The sequence below is a fragment of the Durotheca rogersii genome, assembly GCF_024521655.1.
Source record: "Durotheca rogersii strain YMJ 92031201 chromosome Unknown GGS23scaffold_5, whole genome shotgun sequence".
NCBI classification, from domain to species: Eukaryota; Fungi; Ascomycota; class Sordariomycetes; order Xylariales; family Xylariaceae; genus Durotheca; species Durotheca rogersii.
Window position 1 is genome coordinate 85,754 of NW_026251236.1, and position 21,940 is coordinate 107,693.

General features: G+C 50.7%; 9 protein-coding genes across 9 annotated transcripts; 5 read left to right on the top strand and 4 right to left on the bottom strand.

The window, feature by feature from the left end:
• Window positions 1–597: 597 nt before the first annotated feature.
• On the top strand, window positions 598–1,701 carry GGS23DRAFT_594534 (glycosyltransferase family 17 protein; the record flags this gene model as incomplete). The annotated part of the gene is made up of 1 exon (XM_051518181.1): window positions 598–1,701. One exon carries the CDS (start codon window positions 598–600, stop codon window positions 1,699–1,701), a length of 1,104 nt encoding a protein of 367 aa, XP_051373681.1.
• A 1,746-nt stretch (window positions 1,702–3,447) lies between these two features.
• Window positions 3,448–5,185, bottom strand: GGS23DRAFT_402129 (tartrate dehydrogenase). The gene is made up of 2 exons (XM_051513592.1): window positions 4,513–5,185; window positions 3,448–4,419 (listed from the first exon to the last, which is right to left on the bottom strand). Exons 1-2 carry the CDS (start codon window positions 4,868–4,870, stop codon window positions 3,683–3,685), a joined length of 1,095 nt encoding a protein of 364 aa, XP_051373682.1. The 5' UTR covers window positions 4,871–5,185; the 3' UTR covers window positions 3,448–3,682.
• A 169-nt stretch (window positions 5,186–5,354) lies between these two features.
• GGS23DRAFT_402281 (rudiment single hybrid motif-containing protein) lies at window positions 5,355–6,384 on the top strand. Its single transcript, XM_051513593.1, has 4 exons — window positions 5,355–5,617; window positions 5,705–5,916; window positions 5,975–6,158; window positions 6,218–6,384. The coding sequence occupies exons 1-4, from the start codon at window positions 5,592–5,594 to the stop codon at window positions 6,234–6,236; spliced, it is 441 nt and encodes a 146-aa protein (XP_051373683.1). The 5' UTR covers window positions 5,355–5,591; the 3' UTR covers window positions 6,237–6,384.
• Window positions 6,385–7,349: 965 nt separating this feature from the next.
• On the top strand, window positions 7,350–9,322 carry GGS23DRAFT_594536 (uncharacterized protein; the record flags this gene model as incomplete). The annotated part of the gene is made up of 4 exons (XM_051518182.1): window positions 7,350–7,751; window positions 7,837–8,402; window positions 8,465–8,740; window positions 8,803–9,322. 4 exons carry the CDS (start codon window positions 7,350–7,352, stop codon window positions 9,320–9,322), a joined length of 1,764 nt encoding a protein of 587 aa, XP_051373684.1.
• Window positions 9,323–9,354: 32 nt separating this feature from the next.
• Window positions 9,355–10,097, bottom strand: GGS23DRAFT_594537 (Prefoldin alpha subunit; the record flags this gene model as incomplete). The annotated part of the gene is made up of 5 exons (XM_051518183.1): window positions 9,355–9,404; window positions 9,482–9,599; window positions 9,658–9,767; window positions 9,834–10,001; window positions 10,073–10,097. The coding sequence occupies 5 exons, from the start codon at window positions 10,095–10,097 to the stop codon at window positions 9,355–9,357; spliced, it is 471 nt and encodes a 156-aa protein (XP_051373685.1).
• A 580-nt stretch (window positions 10,098–10,677) lies between these two features.
• GGS23DRAFT_557052 (tRNA synthetases class II core domain (F)-domain-containing protein) lies at window positions 10,678–13,394 on the bottom strand. Its single transcript, XM_051515685.1, has 10 exons — window positions 12,818–13,394; window positions 12,722–12,741; window positions 12,266–12,627; window positions 12,121–12,199; window positions 11,849–11,953; window positions 11,441–11,716; window positions 11,316–11,382; window positions 11,222–11,254; window positions 11,035–11,113; window positions 10,678–10,951 (listed from the first exon to the last, which is right to left on the bottom strand). Exons 1-10 carry the CDS (start codon window positions 13,188–13,190, stop codon window positions 10,801–10,803), a joined length of 1,545 nt encoding a protein of 514 aa, XP_051373686.1. The 5' UTR covers window positions 13,191–13,394; the 3' UTR covers window positions 10,678–10,800.
• Window positions 13,395–13,686: 292 nt separating this feature from the next.
• On the top strand, window positions 13,687–16,757 carry GGS23DRAFT_557059 (CTP synthase). The gene is made up of 12 exons (XM_051515686.1): window positions 13,687–14,100; window positions 14,184–14,192; window positions 14,249–14,295; window positions 14,369–14,424; window positions 14,485–14,509; window positions 14,568–14,665; window positions 14,738–14,886; window positions 14,956–14,963; window positions 15,029–15,220; window positions 15,278–15,593; window positions 15,707–15,868; window positions 16,002–16,757. Exons 1-12 carry the CDS (start codon window positions 14,052–14,054, stop codon window positions 16,619–16,621), a joined length of 1,731 nt encoding a protein of 576 aa, XP_051373687.1. The 5' UTR covers window positions 13,687–14,051; the 3' UTR covers window positions 16,622–16,757.
• Window positions 16,758–17,345: 588 nt separating this feature from the next.
• On the top strand, window positions 17,346–19,969 carry GGS23DRAFT_402720 (P-loop containing nucleoside triphosphate hydrolase protein). Its single transcript, XM_051513595.1, has 3 exons — window positions 17,346–17,931; window positions 17,995–18,446; window positions 18,516–19,969. Exons 1-3 carry the CDS (start codon window positions 17,566–17,568, stop codon window positions 19,894–19,896), a joined length of 2,199 nt encoding a protein of 732 aa, XP_051373688.1. The 5' UTR covers window positions 17,346–17,565; the 3' UTR covers window positions 19,897–19,969.
• GGS23DRAFT_402726 (WD40 repeat-like protein) lies at window positions 19,965–21,760 on the bottom strand. The gene has a single exon (XM_051513596.1). The coding sequence runs from the start codon at window positions 21,476–21,478 to the stop codon at window positions 20,042–20,044; it is 1,437 nt and encodes a 478-aa protein (XP_051373689.1). The 5' UTR covers window positions 21,479–21,760; the 3' UTR covers window positions 19,965–20,041.
• Window positions 21,761–21,940: the final 180 nt, after the last annotated feature.

Sequence of the window (21,940 nt, forward strand, 5' to 3'; positions counted from 1 at the left end):
AGTAGTGACTACGTTGGTAGATGGTAATAATGTTAGGCTGGTGTTTGATTTACTCTAATGTCCATGCAGACATCATATCCAGCCATAGAAACGATTGCGGACATAGTGTCGATAGACCCCCCTCCCTGTATGGCGCTTAAAGCGTGAGGCCTGATGAATCCGCCATCTTTTGTATTGAAAGGCCATGTATAGGTAGATAACCCCAGGCTTGGGAAGGTGTCTTCATTGCCAAGCTTGCAATTTTTACATTGCTCAAATCGGCAAGGTTGGGTCAGGCGCCCAGCCGACGAGAAGGTCTTGGAAGTTGGCGCCATGGAGATTCGGGCCAGGAGTCCTTGGCCCAGGCGAGGCCAGGAGAAGCCTGGCGGTTGGCGTGGCTCTCTCGCTCACGCTGCCTATCCACGTTACCGACGGCAATACTTCAGTAACGCCAACCTATATAAAGCACGCGCTCGCACACGCCTTACTCGTCTCAATAGCCATCTCCGGGAGAACGGCGGAGAAGGGATCGAAAGCCCCAGGACGGACTCGGTCCGGCGCTTAACTCTTTACCTACGGTTCTTCTGCCGGATGTTGCGTCTCTATGGCATCGGTAGAATGACCGCTCCCTTCCGTCCCGATAGGCGGAGGCTAGCAACTCGCCTCGCCCTCGCGATCGTTTTCGCCTGTCTCCTGTTGCTCTGGCTGAACGCCAATTGGGCCAACCGGTCCGTTCATCACGTGTCGCGATTCAACCCGCAACAGATTGATCTGTCAAATGCCGCCCACGTGCTGGATTTATGCCGACAGCACGGTTGGCCTCCCTACGCTCAGCCCGCCCAGCGGAAGGTTTATGATCTTATCATGGTCAACACCGAATTGGACTGGTTGGAAATTCGTCTCAATACCACTTACCATCATGTCGACTACTTCATCATTGTCGAGTCCAAGAAGACCTTCACCAACCACGATAAGCCCCTAGTCATCAAGGACAACATGGCCCGCTTTGCCCCGTACCGCGACAAGGTCATCTATCACGAGCTCCAGATCCCCGAAGGGTTCCACTCGGACAGGCCCAACCCCTCCTGGGCGTGGGAGGATCTTCAGAGGGACGCGACATACAAGCAAGTGTTCCCAGCTTTGAGGGGGGCACAGGCACCCATACATGGCGATGTCATCATCGTCGCTGACGTGGATGAGATCGTTCGCCCGGAGACGCTTGTCGTGCTTAAATCCTGCAGCTTCCCGCGTCGACTTACGCTTCGGAGCCATTTCTATTACTATAGCTTTCAGTATATGCACAAGGGTCCTCAGTGGCCCCATCCTCAGGCGACGTACTACCAAGGCTGGAGGACGATCCTGCCCGTGAATCTGCGCAACTCGGACGGCGGCATCCAGCCCTTGATCGGGTTGGAAAAGGGCGAACTGTGGAATGCCGGGTGGCATTGTTCTACATGTTTCTCTACGGTCAGTGAGGTCCTGACTAAGCTGGCGTCCTTCTCCCATATCTGGCTCAACCAGGAGGCTTACCGTGATCGGGACCGTATTGCGGATCGCGTGAGGGGCGGGAAGGACCTCTGGGATCGGGAGGGGCAAGAATATGAAAGAATAGAGAACAACAGTGACATCCCAACCGCTCTATTAGGACACCCCGATAAGTTTTCGTACTTGCTAAACCGGGACGGTCCAACTGCCGGGTTTTCTGACTATCCCGAACGGTAGTATCGTTACTCCTTTTCCTTTCCCCGTCCGTCCGCGGATGTCTATATATAAATGTGTGTGGTAAAGAGGTGGCGTGGGAGAGGGAGGGAGCATATGTGTTTGTATACCCGCGTAAGACATTGGGGGGTTAGCATGGATAACGAAGACTCACCAGATGTTTATAAGAGTTCAAGTTACTTGAGACACGTCAACAGTCGACATCCGAACTCCAAGATTATATATCAGGAGACGTTCTCACCCAGGCGTTTTACATGGAGCTATGTCTCTAGCCAAAGGTATACTAGGTTTTACTTCCCGTGTACATACACATTCTCAGTCCTACCGTGCCCACCTGCAAACAGAGGAGCAATATCTACACGATATGCGGTCTCGATCTCGATACAGTGGCCTCAAAAGATGTGTATACGATAGATGAGTACATAGCTCCGAGGGTGTCCAAGTAGAGCGTAGCGTCTTATTAGGTAGCCATCCCTTTGCCTCCTAGGCGAAGGTCCAGCTACATGTAAATGTAACAAATATACGGTCTGTCCACCACGCACCTTACGCTAATCAACTTACCACACGAACAAGGGGCGAGCAGATACCTACCCAGAGCACCTAAGGTATCTATGGGTACAAGCCATATAGGTGTATATATAATTGAAGTGTACATCGAGACGGAATATCAGCGTGGGTATTGTGCCCATATACCCATGAAAAAGCACTTGGGACCAGTTTTGATCCCCTTACGCTATACATATACAGAGACAAGCCATTGATCGAACACCCATGACGCCCGTTATACTAGCTGTGGGCTCAACCCTCCCTTTCGAGCGGAGATAAGGGGTTAGGAGGGGCTCAAATTCAAGTTTCTCCTGAGTGAGAGGACACGGCATTGTCTGCTTAGGCTCTCTTTATATTTCTCTCCGTCCCCTCGCCTCCATTCGCTCTCCTAGAGCAACGAATCTCTTCCCGGCACTATGCCTAGGTGCACACCAGCTTTAATCGATAGAGATGTGACTTCGTCACCCCAACTCCCACATCCTTTATCTTGGTTACCAAGACCCCAGATACCGATGAAATAGGTAGCTAGCCCTCGTGATATCGCCCTCTGGCAGCGACATACGGCTCGGAGAAGACGCCATGGGTGTGCCCGAGAGTGCGCTCCAGTTGATGGGAAGGGCCTGCCCCAACAAATTGTTTAACAGGGTCCATGTTTCCCCTCCGCGGCTTGCAATTGATCAGTGGTAACACAGCTGTTTCAATATGGGGGCCAAGGATATACGGTATAATGCCACGAAGATGTATGTAGCGCCTGTAGAACACGCAGCACGGCCTTAAGATCCCTATATGCAGGCATATATAGGCTGGAGGAAGCAAATGGGGTGATAGGGGCCCTATTGAACACATATTTTGGGTAGCATATATAAATAAACAGTTATAAATTGATATTATACAATTGGTTAAATGTCTAACTCTACTGAATTCTAGTATTGCTTGAATACCTATCACATCGTTCGAAGGGAACTCCATGTGAACGGTGACGTAAAGCAGGAGAGTTGGGTGTAGTAGTGTAATAGAGAAGAGATTTTCTTGGAGGAATATGACAACGGGAGTAGCCACCTATACACAGAGAGCCCGTGATGCTGCCTTCTTCTCAAGCGCACAGCTTAGAATATTAACTGATATGCGAGGCCCTTACCAAACTTAACCACAAAATGTGGTAGGAGTCAGTTTATGTACCCGTAATCTAACACAAGTTGGCGCGTATGTGCATCGAATGTAGAATCTCGAGTTTGTTAGCCGGGGAGTCAGGTAGTATGTTGGCATGGGCTATGATGGAGAGACACCAGTGAACCGACTAGATGTATAGAGGTAGACGGAAAGAGAGGGAGTTGAAACGGATCAATAGGCGAACCGGCCAAAGCTCCGCTGAACCACCGTGATCAGAGGCCCGTCGCTCTCCCGGTCGAACGACGGCCGACATGCATAGCTGAGGGGGTTACCCCCTTTTACCCGAGAGGATCTCAGCCTCGATAGCCTCCCCTAGACTCTTAGTTGTCCCTTTACCGCCCATGTCAGCTGTGATAATAAAAGGGTCCTTTCGTGCCAGGACGCGTTCGATTGCCTCGAGCATCGCCGTGGCTGCGGCGTCATATCCGAAATGTTGAAGCAACATCTGGCCAGCCCAGATCATGCCAACCGGGTTCGCGATGCCCTTGCCAGCAATGTCGGGTGCGCTGCCGTGGACTGGCTCGAAGAGGCTTGGGAACCGACGATCTGGATTGATGTTGGCCGAAGGAGCAATTCCGATAGTGCCAGTGCAGGCGGGGCCAAGGTCGGATAAGATATCCCCGAACAAGTTACTGCCGACGACTACGTCGAATATGTCCGGTTTCTGGACGAAATGGGCGGTAAGTATGTCGATATGGAACTTCTCTACATGTACATCTGGATACCCACGCGCCATTTCACGGACCCGGGAGTCCCAATAAGGCATCGTGATGCTGATTCCGTTGCTCTTCGTCGCGCTAGTGAGCCGTTTTCGCGGTCGGCTCTGCGCTAGATCGAAGGCGTAGCGGAGGACCCTATCGACACCGGTCCTGGTCATGACAGTCTCCTGGATAACCGTTTCGCGATCGGTACCCTCAAATATCTTCCCCCCAATACTACTGTATTCACCCTCGGTATTCTCACGGACAATCCAGAAGTCGATATCTCCAGGCTTCCGGCCACTCACTTTACGAAGTACCCCCAGAGTTAGCAGATATAGACTTCATATTGAAGACGGGGGCGGAGATAGAAACGGGTGATACCAGGTGGGATACGCACGCGGGCAGTTGACTCCAGCTAGGAGCCGGCATGGACGCAGATTGATATACTGATCAAATTCACGCCTAAACTTCAACAGGCTTCCCCACAGAGACACGTCGTCGGGGACGAGATCCGGCATGCCAACCGCCCCAAAATATATGGCGTCGAAACCGACAAGTGTTTCCTTCCAGTCTGGCGGAAGCATGTCTCCATGCTCCTCGTAAAAGGGACAACTAGCAAAATTGAACGTCTCGAAGGTTAACGTGATATTAAATACTTTGGCAGCGGCTTTGAGACACCGAACACCGTACGGCATCACTTCCGTGCCAATACCGTCGCCGGGTATAACAGCGATCTTCAGTGTCGTGGTGGCCATTTTTAACAGTGTAGGCTGCGGCGGGATGGTCGGACTGGCGCCACCGGTGAACAGCTAAGACGGAGAAGAAGTCTGCCCTGACGAGAAACCAGAACAGCAAAGATCCAAGACTATAGAATCTGACCGCGAATCGAATTGTCACCCTCTGGGCCAGGTACGAGCAGCATTCACACTCTAGGGGCTATCGGTATATGATATATTGCCGTCTGGAAGGGAGTTTCGTACGCGGGGAATCATAGCATTACATCGGATACCTATTAGACGAGTCTTGTAATGCCATCGCCGAGGCCGGAACACCCCACCCCTTAACGAGACCATTCTTGTAAGGTACTCCACCCCGGCTATTCATGACGGTCGGAATACCGGGGTAGCTAATGCCGAAGCAAGCTTTGCATGTACTGTAGTGAATACTTATGTAATACCCACCGGATCCAACGAACCTCCAGATGGGTATATTAGGATCCACTTGATAAAATCGCAATGTATCGGGGCCGAAAAGGGTTGCAGCGCAACTTCGCTAATCGGTCGCATCCTCTTATCTATTCCCTTTCTGTAGCTGCTGTTGAGCAACGATAGCTTATCTCTCAAATTTCTTTCCAATCCGCCATGGACGACACCAGCCTCAAGATCCTCCTCGTCGGAAAGGGGGGTCGCGAACATAGTCTAGCTTGGAAATTAACCCAGAGTCCATTGGTCGAACACGTCTACGTTGTGCCAGGAAATGGAGGGACAAGCGGACTTCCCAAAGTAATTAGGCCGGCCGTTTACAGGGATGCTTTTCACCGGCATCATGTTGACAAAAACGGGACCAAAGGTCCTAAAGTATAACGCTAGATTCGGCGATCCCGAGACTCAGACGATGATGATGCTTCTGGCACCAGAATGCGACCTTGCCGCTATCTTATTTGCCTGTGCCATGGGCAAACTGGCCACAGTGCCTATTCTGCTTCTCCCCGGTTACGCCTGCAATGTCGTCGTCGCAGCAGGTGGCTATCCAGAATCTTATTCCAAAGGAGATACTATAGAGTTAGGGCCATACCCTGAAGGTTTATTCTCTCTTCATCTTTCATGACGGTGCTCTATTTCTAAGTCTTGTATTTCTAGGCGTCCAGGTCTTTCATGCAGGGACTGAGAGAAACACCAATGGCGAGCTCAAAACGGCCGGTGGGCGTGTTTTCTCCGTCGCCGCTTACGGACCCAGCCTCGAGGAAGCAGTGTCTTTGGCATATAGGGGTGTAGAAAGCATTCGATTTAAGGACATATTCTATCGAAGGGATATTGCTGCACGGTATGAGCCGCCGACTGCCTATGTGTGAGAAGTTGCTGACTACAGATGCTATATCAAAGAGGTCTCCATAGCCACTGAGAAAAGATGTTGAGCCGGGTGGTCTCATGACCCATCAGTGATGGCCTGTTCAGACGAAGTTTGTGTGGAGTTACGTGATGAGATCTGGGTATGGACTTTGCGGGTAGATTTGGTGTGCGTGTGTACATCAGCATGTCAGCCCCAATGAGTTTTCAAGTAGGTATAATTCACAACTGATCAGTCGGCTCCCGTGGGCATGAATCATCTCCTGTTTAATGTGTGCTTATAGCGTTAAAGCTCTCGATGGGCCTCTATGACGTTGCTTCGGGTTGTGGACGCCATACTGCGATAGTTTCTAAGCTATGTCCATAGCCATTATCGAGATGCATCTGTGACTCACTTCAAGTACTCGACCTTTACACCTATTGACACCATGAGGTCGAACTCCAGTCACGTGGTGTGTGCTCCCAAGACACACGCAAGGAAGCACTAAACGGCAACTTAATCTAACCACATACAATACGGTGTGCGTGGGCACGTGTGCGGCGTCTAGGTGGGCAGGAGGGAGCCGGGGCCTCGAAAGGCAGGCACAACTTCGAGACGCCAATGACATGGCATCTACGACCCGATTTCTCCATATCAGCAGCGTCAAGTACTTGCCTCTAGGAGATGTAGGTATACCTCAGGTACTTACTTGCCTCCCAGCTAAAACTATGTACACCTACACCTGCCTAAACCCAGGTACATCTGTACCTGCCTGCCCATCTCTCTGCATTCCTGTGGGCAGGTGCCTCCTCCCCTCTGATCTCTAGGAAATCGCGGGTTGCCTTGGAATGCATAGGGCCAACTAGCATAATTAAGCACTTTCGAACCGCCCTCCCAGCTCCCGAGCTCGAGGACAGACTACGCAGACAACTCACCCACACCCTCACATACCTATCTACACCTGTTGCCCTCATAGCTAACTTCGATTCGTCTCCTGCCTGATACAGGTCGGGAGTGCGTGCTCTCTGCCGGCAGAAATCTCGTAGGAAACCCGCAGAAGCAAGCTAGCATGGGGCTTCTAATTGACATGTATGTTCTACCTCCCCCCCTTGACATCTATCCCCTATCGTTATCCCCTATCAATGCTCCTGATGCTGCCCCTGACAAAGCTCATACACGGCTCTCACCATGCTTAGTGACACATCGCCGTCCAGCAGTGGCCAGCCAGGCTGTATCACGCCCCTAGGTGACCTCCTCGGAAGCTCTGACCACGAGGAAGCTGCACTTCAAGCCTGCCCTGTCTTGAGCCCTGGTGCCGATCATCTATCAGCCTCACAGGAATCACCAGGCAAAGCCAGCTCCGGCAGAACTATGGGCGATGTCGGTGAACTATCCGTCGCGCCGACAACCCACGATGACGTCTCCGATGCCCAGCTAACCCAGAAGTCGTATCAAGTCGGGTCGAGCCGTGCGAAACCAGCTGCTCTGCCCACTCCTCTCCCCCCCCCAGACCAGTCAAGAGGCATCACTGTGCGCGATACCACCGCAGTCAAGATGCGTAGTCACCCCACGACCGCCAAAAAGGCCCAGGTATGCCCTCTTACCACCAGGGACGCCAGGAATCCGTTGGCTAATACGCTTCTCTCGTCGTCTCCCCGCTCCTCCCCTTGCTCAGGCCAACTTTATCATCGTACATACTCAAGACTCGGCTTCAGATATAATCGAGGCCATCTATAAGGAACTGTCCCGGGCACGTAACGATTGTGCCCTTGAACTTTGCCACAGCTCCGAAGGCCCGTATCTACGCATCATCGCCTCTACCGAGAAGAGCATCGCGGAGCTCGTACAGGCGGCACGAGATTCAGCCGATGATTTGATTTCCGATGAAGCTAGCGGCGCATCAAGGATTTTCCAGGAGCCGCCCGCCGGTCTCAAGAATGATGCTCGGGTCTTCCTGAATGTCGGCTTGCTCCCTTCTAGTGTGCGCCCGAGGCTCCAGCCACGGGGAGATGCCGCGAATCCGGGATCCCAACCAGGCTTCCAAGAATACGTCTCGAGCCTCACCAACAGCGTTTATAGAGGACTGAAGAAGGCCGGCAGATTTCCTCTGCTGCTAACATTGCGAATTCACCTAGGCCATTATTTCCTGGAGGCATACCCGCGAGGTAAGGAGGTCTACCAGTATGGCGACTTCCACGCCATGATGAAGAATCCTCGTGTTTCTGGCCGGTTAAAGACTTGGTAAGCACCTAGGCACACCCGAAGGTAAGGAGATAAACCAAGCACGGCTGACTGTTGTGTAGGATAGGAGACGAAACGACTGCCGAGAGGGTATTGGACTTCGTCAGGAATGGCTCAAACAGTCCCTTCCAGCCAACTAGCAACCAGGCCTCGTCACCGACAGACGTCCTACCCGACTACTTATTTGAGGTACACTCGCAAAACTTCAAGTTCGATGTATCGATCATAACCACAGCTCGCGCGAGAAGGCATGGTACCTGTCAGATGTACCGCGTAGCGGCCTCGGAAACAGATCCCAACGCCGCCGAGCTTGAAATTACCAATTTAAGCGTAGGAAAGTAAGTTTCACAGTCAAATTCCCAACACCACAGGCGTGGACAGGATATAACCATGGCATCAGGGAGCTCGACTGGGCATTACGGGCCATCAGAGAGGAGAAGCACGCGAAAATCTCCCAGGACATTGTTCAGTACCTGCGGTCCGCCAAGGTCCACATGGAAGACCTCGGTCGAGCCCATGATTTCGACGTCTACCCACTCGTGGCTCTTGATCGCCGCAACCCAATAGCGGGAAAACTCAAGGATGCTATTATGAAAACCGTCTACCGGTTCCGGTGGAAGGCTACAACATACATCGTTGAAATTGCAGTTAATCATCGATGGAGTGACATCGCCGCGATGGTCGGCCGGGCGCCACCTATTATTGATCTCGGTGTCTCTATTTATGGTCAAGATTGGGACTTAGATGACCAAGCCGCCGGGAACATCTGGGGCGAGGAACTCCAGTTCCTACTTGAGGACGGCGGACAAACCACAAGACCCCAGGGTGTTGATAGAGTTGCAAATTTCTTGCATGTGGTGATGGATGTTCGTGATACTCTTGATCCCTTCTTTAGGGGACACGAGCCGGGAATTGCCTAAGTATGAGAAACCGAAAGCTTCCGTCGCGCAGTCTATGGCGGTGGTGTTTGATGGGCCGTGATAGCCATCTTCTGTCTTAGAACTAAACAGGCCGTCACGTCAGTCATGGCTCGTACGAAAGATACGATGGTCGATAGACAGCATAGACAACATAGGTACCTTCCTCGATGACACGAACGTTGTTCGTCTTGCCCTGCACGATGGCCTCTAGATCCCTAATATTTCCTCCAAGCTCCCCCACCTTGCTTTCGTAGAAATCCGCTGCCGACTTCAGCTCCTACCGACCCACGTCAGCTCTGGCGCGGGGTGCATGGTCGTCTACCGGCAATTATTACCTTCTCAACATAGAATCCGGTACCGATATCAACGATCACATGGAATGCACTCGAGAGGGTGCCGGGCACGTAGAGCGAGTTGGTGAGCGGCACCAGGATTGAGCTATTCTCTATTTTGTTGTCGATTACGGAGCTGGTTAGACTACGTGCCGACTCGAGAGAGGGCGCGGACGTACCCCGGAGGACGGCCGACTTATTCTTGTCTTGAAGGCAGCGCAGGCATTCCCGAAAACGGGACTGAGCGGCGTGCAGCTGGGCGAACGAGGACGTGAGGTGCTCCAATTCCTCGTCGAGCTGCTTCTTTACCTGGCTCAGCTGCGGAGCGCTCAGGCTGTCGAGATTGACTATGTATTCCGGGCAGCGGTGGTTAGTTCACCGTTGACGGAGCAATGCGCGGTTATGGGGTGATACGCACTAGACTCGCTGCTACTGTTCGCCATTTTTTGATCAAGACGAAGTCAAGGACCCTACGGAGGGGTAGTTGACAAAATCGCACACGCGGGGTAGCTCAAATTTTAAAAAATTAGATACCATTACCTAGGTATTACATATTCTTAAAATAGTATCGTTCTCATACTCAACTTAAACTTCATAATATAAACTACCTAAAATAAAATACTGTAAATATGTTTACATTATTCTATCTAAAGGATAGTTATAATACGTTAAAATCTCTATTATATTAATTAATTATAAAGTTAAATACCTTTATAAATACGTAATTATTTAAAAGATACTTTATTTTTATTAGTTAAAAGTTTATATACGCGTTTTAATTAGTTAAAAGTTCGTAGGACCCGCTTAAAAGGAATGTATTTAATAAAACTGCAGTATACGCAACGGCATCCATATATTACTATTTAAGTACCTACTAACATGTTTAATACTATTTTAATTCTATTCATATACGGATTAATCGAGGCCAGTTTCTCTCCGTTTAATTAAGGTCAGTTTCTCCCCGTTTAATTAAGAGTCGATTACTAATTAATCTCTCTTCGCAGTTCAATCAAGCGTCGATTTCTACTTACCCCTTTTCCCCTAACCTTCGGAGAGGTCCTAGATTTTCGACACGAAAACGTAGAGAAGCGCGGAGTGCTTCGACGTATTTTAATACTATTGAGCTACATTCAGTCTCATTTTCTATCAATCTTTATCTAGCCTCACGGCTGGGCTGTTCTGTACAAAGTTCAGGTCTACTTTATGGCCTAACAACTCCCGAATATTCGAAATGCCGTATTTGATCATGGTTGGCCGTTCCAGTGAGAGCCCCCAGCCGTAGACGCGCATCTCCTTCCTAATTCACACGTTAGAAGACCAAGTTTCAGTTTACGGATTCCTGACAGCAGTTGCCAGACATCTCAAGACAGAGATACTTACGGGAACCCCATCGACTCTAGCACCTCGGCCCTAAACATGCCACTATTCCCGATCTCGATGAGTTTTCCTAAGCCCTCGTCTGGCAAGATATGTCAGCCCCCCCCCGAAGAGGGCAATTCATCTTGAGAGTGCTTGCGGGGGCGAGGGGGGATGGGAGATTCCACTAGGGAGGGCCGGGACTACGTACGATACGAAAATATCTCCATGCTGGGCTCAGTATCTGTCGGAAACCTAGATTAGGATTTTGGGAAGTTGAGGAGTCGAACGGGATTGGTACTCACAGGGGTTATATGCCGGCTTATACTTCAGGTTCTTCAACCCCATCTTGCCGAAGAATATATCCATGAACTACGCCATGTGAGCCAACTGTTCATCCATAGCGGGCCAAGTGCGCTGGAGAACTCACTTCCATGAGACCACCCAGAGTTAGGTTTGTATCGGCGATGACGCCCTCGACCTGGTGAAATTCTGCAAGGTGGGTCGCATCAACACTCTCATTACGGAACACCCTATCGATGGAGAAGTAGCGTGCCGCTGGCGGGCGACCATCGGAGCCCTTCTTAGCCGCAAGCCCGTGAAGCATGTTCGCGCTAATGGCCGTCGTATGCGTACGCAGCACAAGCCGCAACGACTCGTCACCGGACCAGGGGTACCGGTAGCCTATCGAGCCGTATTTACCATCCTAGGAGAGGCCAAGTTAGGGCTTGTTTACGAACGCAAATAGCATCAACAACATGTTCAGACATAGGTGGGTATTCTGTCTGACATGGATATCCTAAGCCTGCAGGGGAAGGATAATCGGTAAAATACCCACCTGGTGGACTGCCTTCACATTCCCCCAGTAGGCGTCGTAATCCTTGCTGTCCTCAGGTGAACTTGCACGCGGCATATCGGCGACCTTCGGGTCGGAAATGTAGAACTGTTTAGAAATAATAGACGTTAGGAGCCGATTTTAAGGAGTAGATGGTAGCCGTGTGTGGAACTTCGTTCAGGGCAGGCTGGGTGGTGTAGGACTACAGAGGTCCCGGCATGTCGGAAAACATGTAGTATTTAAGCCTGGGTGAGAATATTGTGAAAGTAGCGTACAGTATCTTGTAGGTCACGCGCGGGGTGCTGCTGCGGCACGAAAAGGGCGTCAAAGTTCCAGAACCCAGACTCAACGAACCTGGAGAGGCCCATGTTAACTACAACCAGCTGCCGTTTATGAGAGAGGGCAGGGAGAGGCTCTTACTTGTCGGTGGGCATCTCTTCGAATCCCATCTCAAAGAAGATCTGTCTGAACTCCGCGCGGACTTTACTGAGCGGGTGCAATGCGCCCGAACGTTGGTCTGCCCCCGAAGCCTTGAAGTTGTAGGGTTTGAAAGTGGCCGTCTTCCAAGAGCCTGACGTGATCATATCGGCTGTCAAGTCCGTGGCCTCCTCGGGGATCCTGAGCGCAAATTTGGCGCCTTTGTGAATCCTGAACCCGATGATCTTTTGCAACCTGATAAGCTTACGTTTTTTCAGATCGGCGAGGAGTTTCGCATCGGGGTATGTCCGTGTGGATTTTATCGTTTGCATCTGCTCCCTGGTGACATCTTGTATCGAGTCGACCTAGAACAGGGGGAGCGAAGACAGAGAAGACGGAAGTTAGCAAACCAGCATACAACTCGCTGACGCACACTTGGATAAGAGCATCGACACCTACTGCCGCCTTGAATTTTCCGTCTAGGTAAAGGTTGCTTGATTAGCCCCGTAACTCGTAACTCGTAGCCCCAAGGACAGAAGCGGACTGCCTACGCACCCTTGGTCTTGGAAATCCACTTCTCCTTGAAGGCCTTACCCTGGCCAATCTTGACAACATTCTTATCGCCGATGGCCTTCTCCAGATCCTGTACGGTAAGCCCATCGACAGCGGAGCGCAGTGTATCGAACACTCGCGCTTCGTGGCTGCCATTTGCAGCTATCTGCTCGCCCTCGGGTTCCAGTACGACCTCTTCCCGCTCCAGGGTATCGTAAGTGGCCATTTCACGCGAAGCCAATCGATCCAGGGCAGCTTTCAGCTCGATAAAGCTGGAGACTGGAAAGGCTTCGGCGGAGAGTAGAGGAGAGGACCGGTCGAGGGCTTGGAGGACCTGGGTAGCTAAGTCCCCGGAGTGACTCGTTGTGGATGCCATCTCTGATACGAGAGGGTCTGGCTGCGTTACTTCATAACCATGCACTGGTGTTGAGATGGTTATCTCTAGGTCAGTTGGGTAATGGCACTTTTGGGGGAGACAATTATGTCTCCCAACATTGGAGTCTTCGCTATCTGTCAGGAGGATTGGTGGAAACTGACAAAACCCTTCCAAATTAGGTACCTAGGTACCCACCTACATTCAATTTCCTTCGAGCCCCTCCTATGTTACCTAATACATTGCCCCTTGATTAACGATGCACGTGTATTAGGTATCCGGTACATGAAGTTGAGGCGGTAAGCGTGTACCTGAAAATGGGATTTGAACACAGAATAAGGTCCCTGCAGGTACCTACTATGTAAGTAGTGTCTACTCACATACAAGGTAAGTACCTATTACCTAGTACCCTACCTGTTACATCTGTCATGTTGCCCCACCTGATCTAACAATCGAGGTAGGTATATGGGGGATTTCTTATCGCTTATCGCGTTGTTATCGGACATTCAATCGCGGGGCATTAGGGAAACTTTTTCTTTAATAGCGTACTGTGAATTGTTTGTAATGGAGCTTTTATTGCTGTCAAATTGTGTTCTTGTTAATAAACCTCCTCCCCTTTGGCTGTCCCGTTCTCGGTCGGAGCCTATAAAAGTCTCTGCTTCTTTGCAAGTTTCATACACGATACCAACTCTTCTACAGACGACGACACAACCGCCCTTCTCTACAGTTCGAGAGCTCAAGACCCGAGGGGGAAAACCCCCACATGCCAAGGGGGCAGTTTCGCGTCGATTCCTAAATCAATAGTCCAGGTCCGCGTTGCCCCTCGATCTATATTTACCCCAGCTCCTACTCCTCGTCGTCGCGATGAAGTACGTGCTGGTTAGCGGAGGCGTTATAAGCGGCATTGGAAAGGGTACTGTTTTCCATGTTACTACCCGCCCTCTTTTCGCCCGACTATTTTCCCTAATTAGACACTAATGTTCTCGCGGATGTTAGGCATCATAGGTACGGCGATGTATTGCAAGAAGCCTACCATACGCTGCGTCGCTAACGCCCCTAAGCCTCTTCTGCCGGCCTGCTCCTGAAGACCACCGGACTTAAAGTTACGGTATGAGTCACTCGGTGTTTATATGAGGCGGCATTAGGTTGTTCTACTCCTGGACTGACTGTCTCGGCCTTAGGCAATTAAGATCGACCCATATCTGAATGTTGATGCCGGTACTCTGGGGCCACTCGAGTAGGTGAGATGCCGGAGCGGGCATCGAGGCCATGGCACTAACATCCTTTCATCCGACAGGCATGGCGAATGTTTTGTACTCAAGGTAGCCTGTCCAACTACTATCCAGCTTCAGCTTCGCGACTGTGCCTGATGAATGTTAGGATGGGGGCGAGTCGGATCTAGATCTCGGGAACTATGAGCGTTACCTCAACCTCAACCTCACGAATGAGAATAATATAACAACTGGGAGGATATACAAGTCTGTCATCCCACCCCCCCTTTCCCTTGGGCTGTCTAGTGGCTAACACATCAATTCTCCAAAAAAAAAAAGGGCTGTCATCGAACGGGAACGGAGAGGGGACTATATAGGACGCACCGTCCAGGTCGTTCCTCACATTACGGATGCCATCCAAGACTGGATTCAACGAGTGGCCAAGATACCCGTCGATGATAGCGGAGAGGAGCCCGATGTCTGCATCAGTGCGTTGTCCATAACGGTCCACCTAGTCCTCACCACCTAGTCCTCATTGCTAATATGCTGCCGTCTAGTTGAATTAGTACGTGCCAGCCGGCTATCCATTGGAACCTTAGCTGGTAGAATTACATACTAACTATGGACTAGGGCGGCACAGTTGGCGATATTGAAAGCATGCCATTTGTTGAGGCATTGACCTATTTCCGGTACAAGGTTGGCAAGGGGAACATGGTCAACATCCATGTCTCCTATGTGCCTATCATCCACGGGGAGGAGAAGACCAAGCCCACGCAACACGCTATCAAGCAGATGCGGAGCGCTGGCTTGATACCAGATTTGGTTCGTAAATCAGAGAACTAACATTGGATGATGATGAACTAAGAAAGAATCTCGCAGATTGCATGTCGCTGCGAACGTCCGCTCAACACGGTCACAACGCAGAAGATTGCCCGAAGTTGCCAGGTCGAGTTTGAGCAAGTTGTCACAGTCCGAGATATAGAGACGATTTATCAAGTACCTCTCCTCCTCGAGGAGCAGGGCCTCCTTGACCGGCTCCGTGAGGCGCTAATGCTGGATCAATTGCCGCTCTCGGAGCCCTTAGTCCGCAAAGGCTCAAACCTGTGGGAACTGTGGAAGAAGACGGTCGTGTCAAAACCCTACCTGGACCCGGTGAACATTGCTTTGGTTGGAAAGTATATCGCACTCCCCGATAGTAAGTGCCCCCACGTCGTACCGGCCCGTTTCCTGCTCCTGGAGGGCGCCCGGCGTCTCCTTTGACAATTCTAGAGTAATGATGAGTAACCAGAACCCTGGGGGTCCTCGCAGGTTACCTATCCGTAATCAAGGCACTAGAGCATTCAGCCATGCGATGTAATCGTAAACTGAACTTGATATGGATCGACGCAGAGCATCTTGAAGATGCAACACTGCAGAGCGACCCTACGACATATCATAGAGCCTGGTCACAGCTTACCATTGCATCTGGTTGTAAGTCCTATCTGACCCCTTTTATCCCCACCTGGCCATATCTGCGCTCCTGGGGGAGGCTAGTGAGCCGGAATGGCAGCTAGAGTGTGATATCATGCGCCGTCAACATGCTGGTTGCTAACTCTCTGTGCTGGTATCTGCCCTGGTGGGTTCGGTAGTCGAGGGGTGCCGGGGATGGTGAAAGCAGCCAAGTGGGCTCGTGAGTGCAAAGTCCCCTACTTGGGCATCTGTCTGGGTATGCAGGTTGCTGTTATTGAAGCCGCAAGGAACCTCTGCGGCTACGTGGACGCAACATCGGAAGAGTTCGACCAGCATGCGGAGCACCAAGTCATCATCTTCATGCCGGAAGGCTCCAAGGAGATCATGGGGGCTACAATGAGACTTGGTACGAAGGCAACCCATTTCCAGCCTGGGAGCGAGTGGAGTAAACTTCGCGCCTTGTATGGGGATAACACCATCATGGAGGAGAGACATCGACATCGTTATGAGGTTAACCCTGACTTCATCAAAGAACTGGAACAGTCTGGGCTTAACTTCATTGGTAAGGATGAAACAGGTAGACGCATGGAAGTGGTTGAACTAAAGGACCATCCCTTCTTTGTTGGCGTCCAAGCACACCCGGAGTTTACCTCTCGTGTCCTCGCTCCGTCCCCTACGTACCTTGGGTTCGTGGCAGCTAGTATAGGATGTCTTGACGAAGTTATTCGGGATATACGGCAGCAACGAGAGCTTTCTGATAAGGCTCACTTTTAATAAACTACCTAGATATATAGATATACAGCTATAGCTTAGGTTGTTTATAGAGACTAGGGGATAATTGCAATATTAAATTATTTTATAATTTATAATCTGTCATATAGCCCTAGGCTATATATACTTTAAGCTTGATGGTTGTATGACAATGGAAGGTCTTATCCGTTGTATCCTTGTACCTATAAACATTAGTAGATGGGATCCCCATGGGTCCCTCTTGAGGAAGAGACCCTTTCCTCCTCAAACATCATAATACACATCGTCTCACCCCTATTGTTTCTTACTGTTGTTTACTTTACCTTACCATACGTACGTACCTACCAACAAAGCTACTTTTATTTTATTAAAAAATAATAAAAACTCCTATCATTAACTATATATTACTATCTTAATATTATATAAAAATCAAACCAGCTTTTATATACTTACATACTATGTAAAATATAAATATTTAATACTTAATTTAAAGACTTTTACTTTAAAACTAAAAATTTATATAAACGAATAATTATTATAAATATGTAATTTAGATTATATTAAAAGAAATTATATTAATAATATAAATAGTTTAAATTAAATATATAAAAATATAAAAAATAAATATTTATAAATAATATACGATAGTTAATATAAAAATTTTAATTAAAATTATTCTAAAGGCTGGTTTATATATATATATATAAATAGAAAAAAGTATATTATATGTAGTGGTTCAATCCGATAAGCTTGTAATCCTGGCCGTAGCTAAGACAACCTTAATAAGCACAGCCCATCACAATTCTGCTACCTAGGTACCTATCTATTTACCTACGTAGCACGCGTCGTGGGACGCGTTGCTCTTATCGATAATTTAGATCATGGTACTATTCGTAACCTCTGTCTCTACCTTTTACACTTAGGAAATCGCCTACTTTATTATCCCGACCCTCGGCTCCTAATCCTAAATGGTCCGGCGTTCCTTTCTTACCACCGCCGCTTCCTCTGGCGGCGGTTCGGATAGCGATGATGAGCTCGGCGTCGAGGACCATCCTTGGACGTGGATTTATCGCTCGGCTTCCCTTTCAGGGCCGACGTCAACGGGGAATAGAGACGCCCAACTCGATATCATAGGGGCTAGGAAAGATAATTTCGAATGCTACGTCGGCGACTGTGTTCTTCTGAAGGCCGAGGGCTCTAATGAGGCATGGGTTGCCATCGTGACCGAGTTCCTTGAGGCTGACGAAGACGGAGACAAAGCTGCCAACTTCCTGTGGTTCTCCACAGAGAAGGAGATTCGAAACAATGACCGGAAACGAACAGATTTTCTCCCTGTCGGTTCTCCGTTCGTCTTCGTCCTACCGGTACCTTTCAGCTAACCAAGTGTTTGGCACTAGAACGAACTGTATATCACACCCTCCTCTGACGTCAACCCCCTCGCGTCTATCAACGACAAGGCTGCCGTCATGTCCGAGCAGGAGTTCCTCCAGAGGTATCCGAGTGGAAAGGTTCCCCGCGGCTCCCTGGGCTATAATAAGACCTTTGTTTGTAGGAGAGGGTGTGATACGAGGACTACAATTTATACCCAGGAGTTTGTATGGGAGAGTGTCTACTCTGGCAAGCCAGAGCACCTGGGCACCCTATTGAAACTGGTGCAGGACGGAACTAGATCGACGAGGAAGCGCCGCCGTGGCAATATCGCAACCGTAGAAACCGACTACATTGCTACGCCCCCCGAAGGAGACGACGAGGACGAGGAAGAAGACAGCTCCGATGTTGCCCAACGAGTGCCAGTTACCCCAAGAAAGAGACGAAAGGCACCGCGAACCGTGACACCATCGAACCGTAGGTAAGTAACTTGTCTTACCCATTTCAAACGCCAGGGGATCGTGATGGCATCGTTAACCCCCCACCTTAGAGTTGTAATAAAAAAGGCCTTGGAATTCACGCCACTCGCAACCCGCATGCTTTCTCCGAGCCACCACCAGTCTTCTCCATTCCAGCTCGCGAGGGCTCAGCTGCACGTGGCATCTGTCCCGGCAAGTTTGCCTTGTCGAGAATCCGAGTTCTTCTTGGTATACTCTCATCTCGAGACGGCCATCACCGACGGATCTGGCGCTTGCATTTACATATCCGGAACCCCCGGGACTGGAAAGACAGCCACGGTGCGAGAGGTGGTATCGAAACTTGACGAGGCAGTACGCTCCGACGAACTGGATGATTTCATCTTCGTCGAGATTAACGGAATGAAAATAACTGATCCCCACCAGTCATATACCCTCCTTTGGGAAGCTCTCAAGGGACAAAGAGTGAGCCCCAGCCAGGCGCTAGAGCTTCTTGAGCGCGAGTTCAATAACCCCAGCCCTCGTCGGGTCCCATGTGTGGTGTTAATGGACGAGCTTGACCAACTGGTTACGAAAAACCAGAGCGTCATGTATAACTTCTTCAATTGGCCGGGGTTGAAACACTCTCGACTTATCGTGCTAGCGGTGGCCAACACGATGGATCTTCCCGAGAGGACGCTCAGTAACAAGATAAGTAGTCGCCTAGGACTTACCCGCATCACGTTCCCGGGTTACAACCACGAGCAGCTCATGAAGATTATCCATTCGCGCCTCGAAGGGGTCCCGGGGAATGTCGTTGAGCCGGATGCGGTCCAATTCGCCAGCCGTAAGGTTGCGGCTGTGAGTGGCGACGCGCGACGCGCGCTGGATATCTGCCGGCGAGCAGTAGAGCTAGCGGAAGCCGACGTCAAAGCCTCGGGAATCGACCCGGCGACGCCAAGCAAGAGGGGGAAGTTTAAGTCGGGAGAGGAGGACAGGCCGAAAACCGTAAGAGGAAAGGTAACTATAGCGACAGTGAAACGAGCGATCAATGAAGCAACATCGAGCCCACTACAGCAGTATTTGCGCGCCCTTCCATTCGCTTCTAAATTGGTCCTCTCGTCCTTGCTCATCCGGAACGAGCGCACGGGTCTTCCTGATAGCACTTACGGCGACGTAGTGGAGGAGATGAGGCGGGCCCTAGTCTTGGATGCTAGTAGCCGGCGGGTCAGTTTGCTTACGAGCACCGGGGAGAAGGATTCGGGGGTGGGAAGGATTACGCGACGAGACCCTAAGCTCGCCAGACCGGCGGGGATCAGCAGCGCGGCCGCCGACTTGGCCGGCGCCGGAATTATTATCCTGGAGGCGCAGCGGGCGGAGCGGCCAAGTAAGATCAAGCTCGCAGTCGGCGACGAGGAAATTAAGCTTGCATTCCGGGATGATCCCGAAATCAGGGCATTGGGTATAGCATTCTAACGTACACACGGGCCGTAATGAACCCTCAATTATTCAGGATGATATCCTCCCCCAACCAGACCCTCTTTATTTGTGACTCGCCAAGGGCTTCTCCGCCGATATATATGAGGGGGGCCACACTTTCTGGTGCACCCGTTTTCCTCCCCTAAAACTTCTGCCTCCCTAGTGCGGGCTTCCACTCAAGGGGGTGAGTTTCCGGTGTAGCTTTCTCATCTGGCTTCCATATTTTGATTGTTTTATCTGCTTCGCCCACAATAAGACGTAGTCCTGTGCGGTCGAAAGTCGAGCTCATGATGCCGGCCTCCGCATCTAGGGATCCTGGCTGTGCGATCGAGTCCAGAGATTGGAACCGGTGTCCCGACTTCCAATCCCAAAAGCTCATAGACCCGTTGTCCCCTCCGGAAAACAGGACGTCCTCGTTGACGGCTAGAGAATTGATGATAGCATTGTGGCCCTCAAAATTTCCCATAAAGGCTCCCTCTGGGCACTTCCACTGCTTGATGCTACCCGTACTCCCCGTGGCGAATGTGAACTCGGTGGGGTGCAGGGCGAGGGCCCGGACGCCCTTTTTGTGGTGGGTGAGCACCCCCATAGCCTTGCCGGCTGCGAGGTCCCACAGTCTGACTGTTGAGTCCAGTGAGGCGCTGATGACTTGCGGATCAGACTCCTGGCATTTGACATCGGCGACGGTGCCCCTGTGACCGGATAAGACGTGGATGTTGCTGCGTGTTCGCATGTCCCAGACCCTGGCGACGCCGTCCCTCCCGCCGGTCACGAGGACATCTAGCGTCGGATGCAGCGATAACGTGTAGACACCGCTCAGGTGCCCGTGGTAGTGTCTGATGACCTTGTTCGTCTCCAGATCCCAGCATTTGACCATCTTATCCTCGCCGCAGGAGAAGAGGTACGGGTGGCGGGGAGAGACGGCAAGACCACGGACAGTAGATATATGGCCGGTCAAGGTCAATCGGAGGTTGCCGGTCGCTAGATCCCATATTTTGATGGTCCGGTCGCCAGCGCCGCTAGCAAACCACTGGTTGTGCGGTTCCACAGCGAGGCTTCGGACCCAGCCCAAGTGGCCTGAGATGACCCTCATGAGCTTCCAAGGGGGATGCCAGTCGGGCTTGACTTGGTGGGTGGCCTGAGCCCGGGCGACGCTCAAGGCCCGCGAGGTTGCATCGCTACTAGGCCCTTGGGAGGCGGCCGCCGGTTTGGGTATTCGGATGAGAGCGCTGGTGTTGTTGGAGGCCGACGAGGGCTCCTGGTTATTGTTATTATTTTCGGAGCTTCGCGGGACGTCCTCGAGAAGCTTCTGGGTCTCCTCCCCCACAGACGCGGTTGAAGAGCCATTTGCAGGTGGCTTCTTTGCCTTCTTCCTGGCATTTAGAGCGCCTGCCTGGTTTTGAGCTAGGGCGGGTGGCAGTTCTTGGACATGCTGATATTCGGCGCGGAAGCGATAGGGCTCGGTTGTGTCGGTGGCTAACTTGAGTTTCTTGCGAGCTGATTCCTCAGCGAAGAGTGTCTTCGAGCGCCGGGCGTTCTGAACCACGAGGGATCTGAGGTCCGGGTGAGCGACCTCCATCGAATTGAGGAGTGCTCGTACTGGACTGGGCAGAGTGCTGAACACGAGATGGGTGGGCGGCACGCGACGAAGGGTTTTCTGGAGGTTCCGCTAAGTCTCGGGATGAAGGGAGGTTTGGGGGGGCGAGAGCCGACGCGAAACACAGGTTACTACTCGGTATGAGTACGTGTAGGTAGGTAGGTAGACGCAAAAAGCGAATGCATTCTAAAATAACATTTTTTGAAGATTAAGTTTGAAATAAGAAATATAATTCATAGCTTCTAATAGTAGTTATAATTAAACATATTACCTAATAATACTCGGAACCATTACTCATTTATAAATTATAAATAAAACTATATTTAAAAATGCAGCTTATTTTATTTGTTTAGTTGAATGTTTCTTTACGTAGGAATCCCGTTATGAGAATATATTTCGACGGTCATGTTGACGTACCTATTACGTGCCTACCCGGGTAGGTAC

Excerpts from the sequence above, each read along its gene's own strand:
- GGS23DRAFT_402129 (XM_051513592.1), bottom strand. The coding sequence starts at position 4,870 with ATGGCCACCACGACACTGAAGATCGCTGTTATACCCGGCGACGGTATT. Across the intron at positions 4,420-4,512 it reads AGCTGGAGTCAACTGCCCGC|TGAGTGGCCGGAAGCCTGGA; the intron begins GTGCGTATCCCA and ends TACTTCGTAAAG.
- GGS23DRAFT_402281 (XM_051513593.1), top strand. The coding sequence starts at position 5,592 with ATGGAGGGACAAGCGGACTTCCCAAA. Across the intron at positions 5,618-5,704 it reads GGACAAGCGGACTTCCCAAA|ATTCGGCGATCCCGAGACTC; the intron begins GTAATTAGGCCG and ends GTATAACGCTAG. Across the intron at positions 5,917-5,974 it reads GTTAGGGCCATACCCTGAAG|GCGTCCAGGTCTTTCATGCA; the intron begins GTTTATTCTCTC and ends TTGTATTTCTAG.
- GGS23DRAFT_557052 (XM_051515685.1), bottom strand. The coding sequence starts at position 13,190 with ATGGCATCCACAACGAGTCACTCCGGGGACTTAGCTACCCAGGTCCTC. Across the intron at positions 11,954-12,120 it reads CGCGTGACCTACAAGATACT|TTCTACATTTCCGACCCGAA; the intron begins GTACGCTACTTT and ends ATTTCTAAACAG. Across the intron at positions 11,255-11,315 it reads TAAGCCGGCATATAACCCCT|ATACTGAGCCCAGCATGGAG; the intron begins GTGAGTACCAAT and ends GGTTTCCGACAG.
- GGS23DRAFT_557059 (XM_051515686.1), top strand. The coding sequence starts at position 14,052 with ATGAAGTACGTGCTGGTTAGCGGAGGCGTTATAAGCGGCATTGGAAAG. Across the intron at positions 14,425-14,484 it reads GGTACTCTGGGGCCACTCGA|GCATGGCGAATGTTTTGTAC; the intron begins GTAGGTGAGATG and ends TTCATCCGACAG. Across the intron at positions 15,594-15,706 it reads GTATATCGCACTCCCCGATA|GTTACCTATCCGTAATCAAG; the intron begins GTAAGTGCCCCC and ends GGGTCCTCGCAG.
- GGS23DRAFT_402720 (XM_051513595.1), top strand. The coding sequence starts at position 17,566 with ATGGTCCGGCGTTCCTTTCTTACCACCGCCGCTTCCTCTGGCGGCGGT. Across the intron at positions 17,932-17,994 it reads AACGAACAGATTTTCTCCCT|AACGAACTGTATATCACACC; the intron begins GTCGGTTCTCCG and ends GTTTGGCACTAG. Across the intron at positions 18,447-18,515 it reads GTGACACCATCGAACCGTAG|AGTTGTAATAAAAAAGGCCT; the intron begins GTAAGTAACTTG and ends CCCCCACCTTAG.
- GGS23DRAFT_402726 (XM_051513596.1), bottom strand. The coding sequence starts at position 21,478 with ATGGAGGTCGCTCACCCGGACCTCAGATCCCTCGTGGTTCAGAACGCC.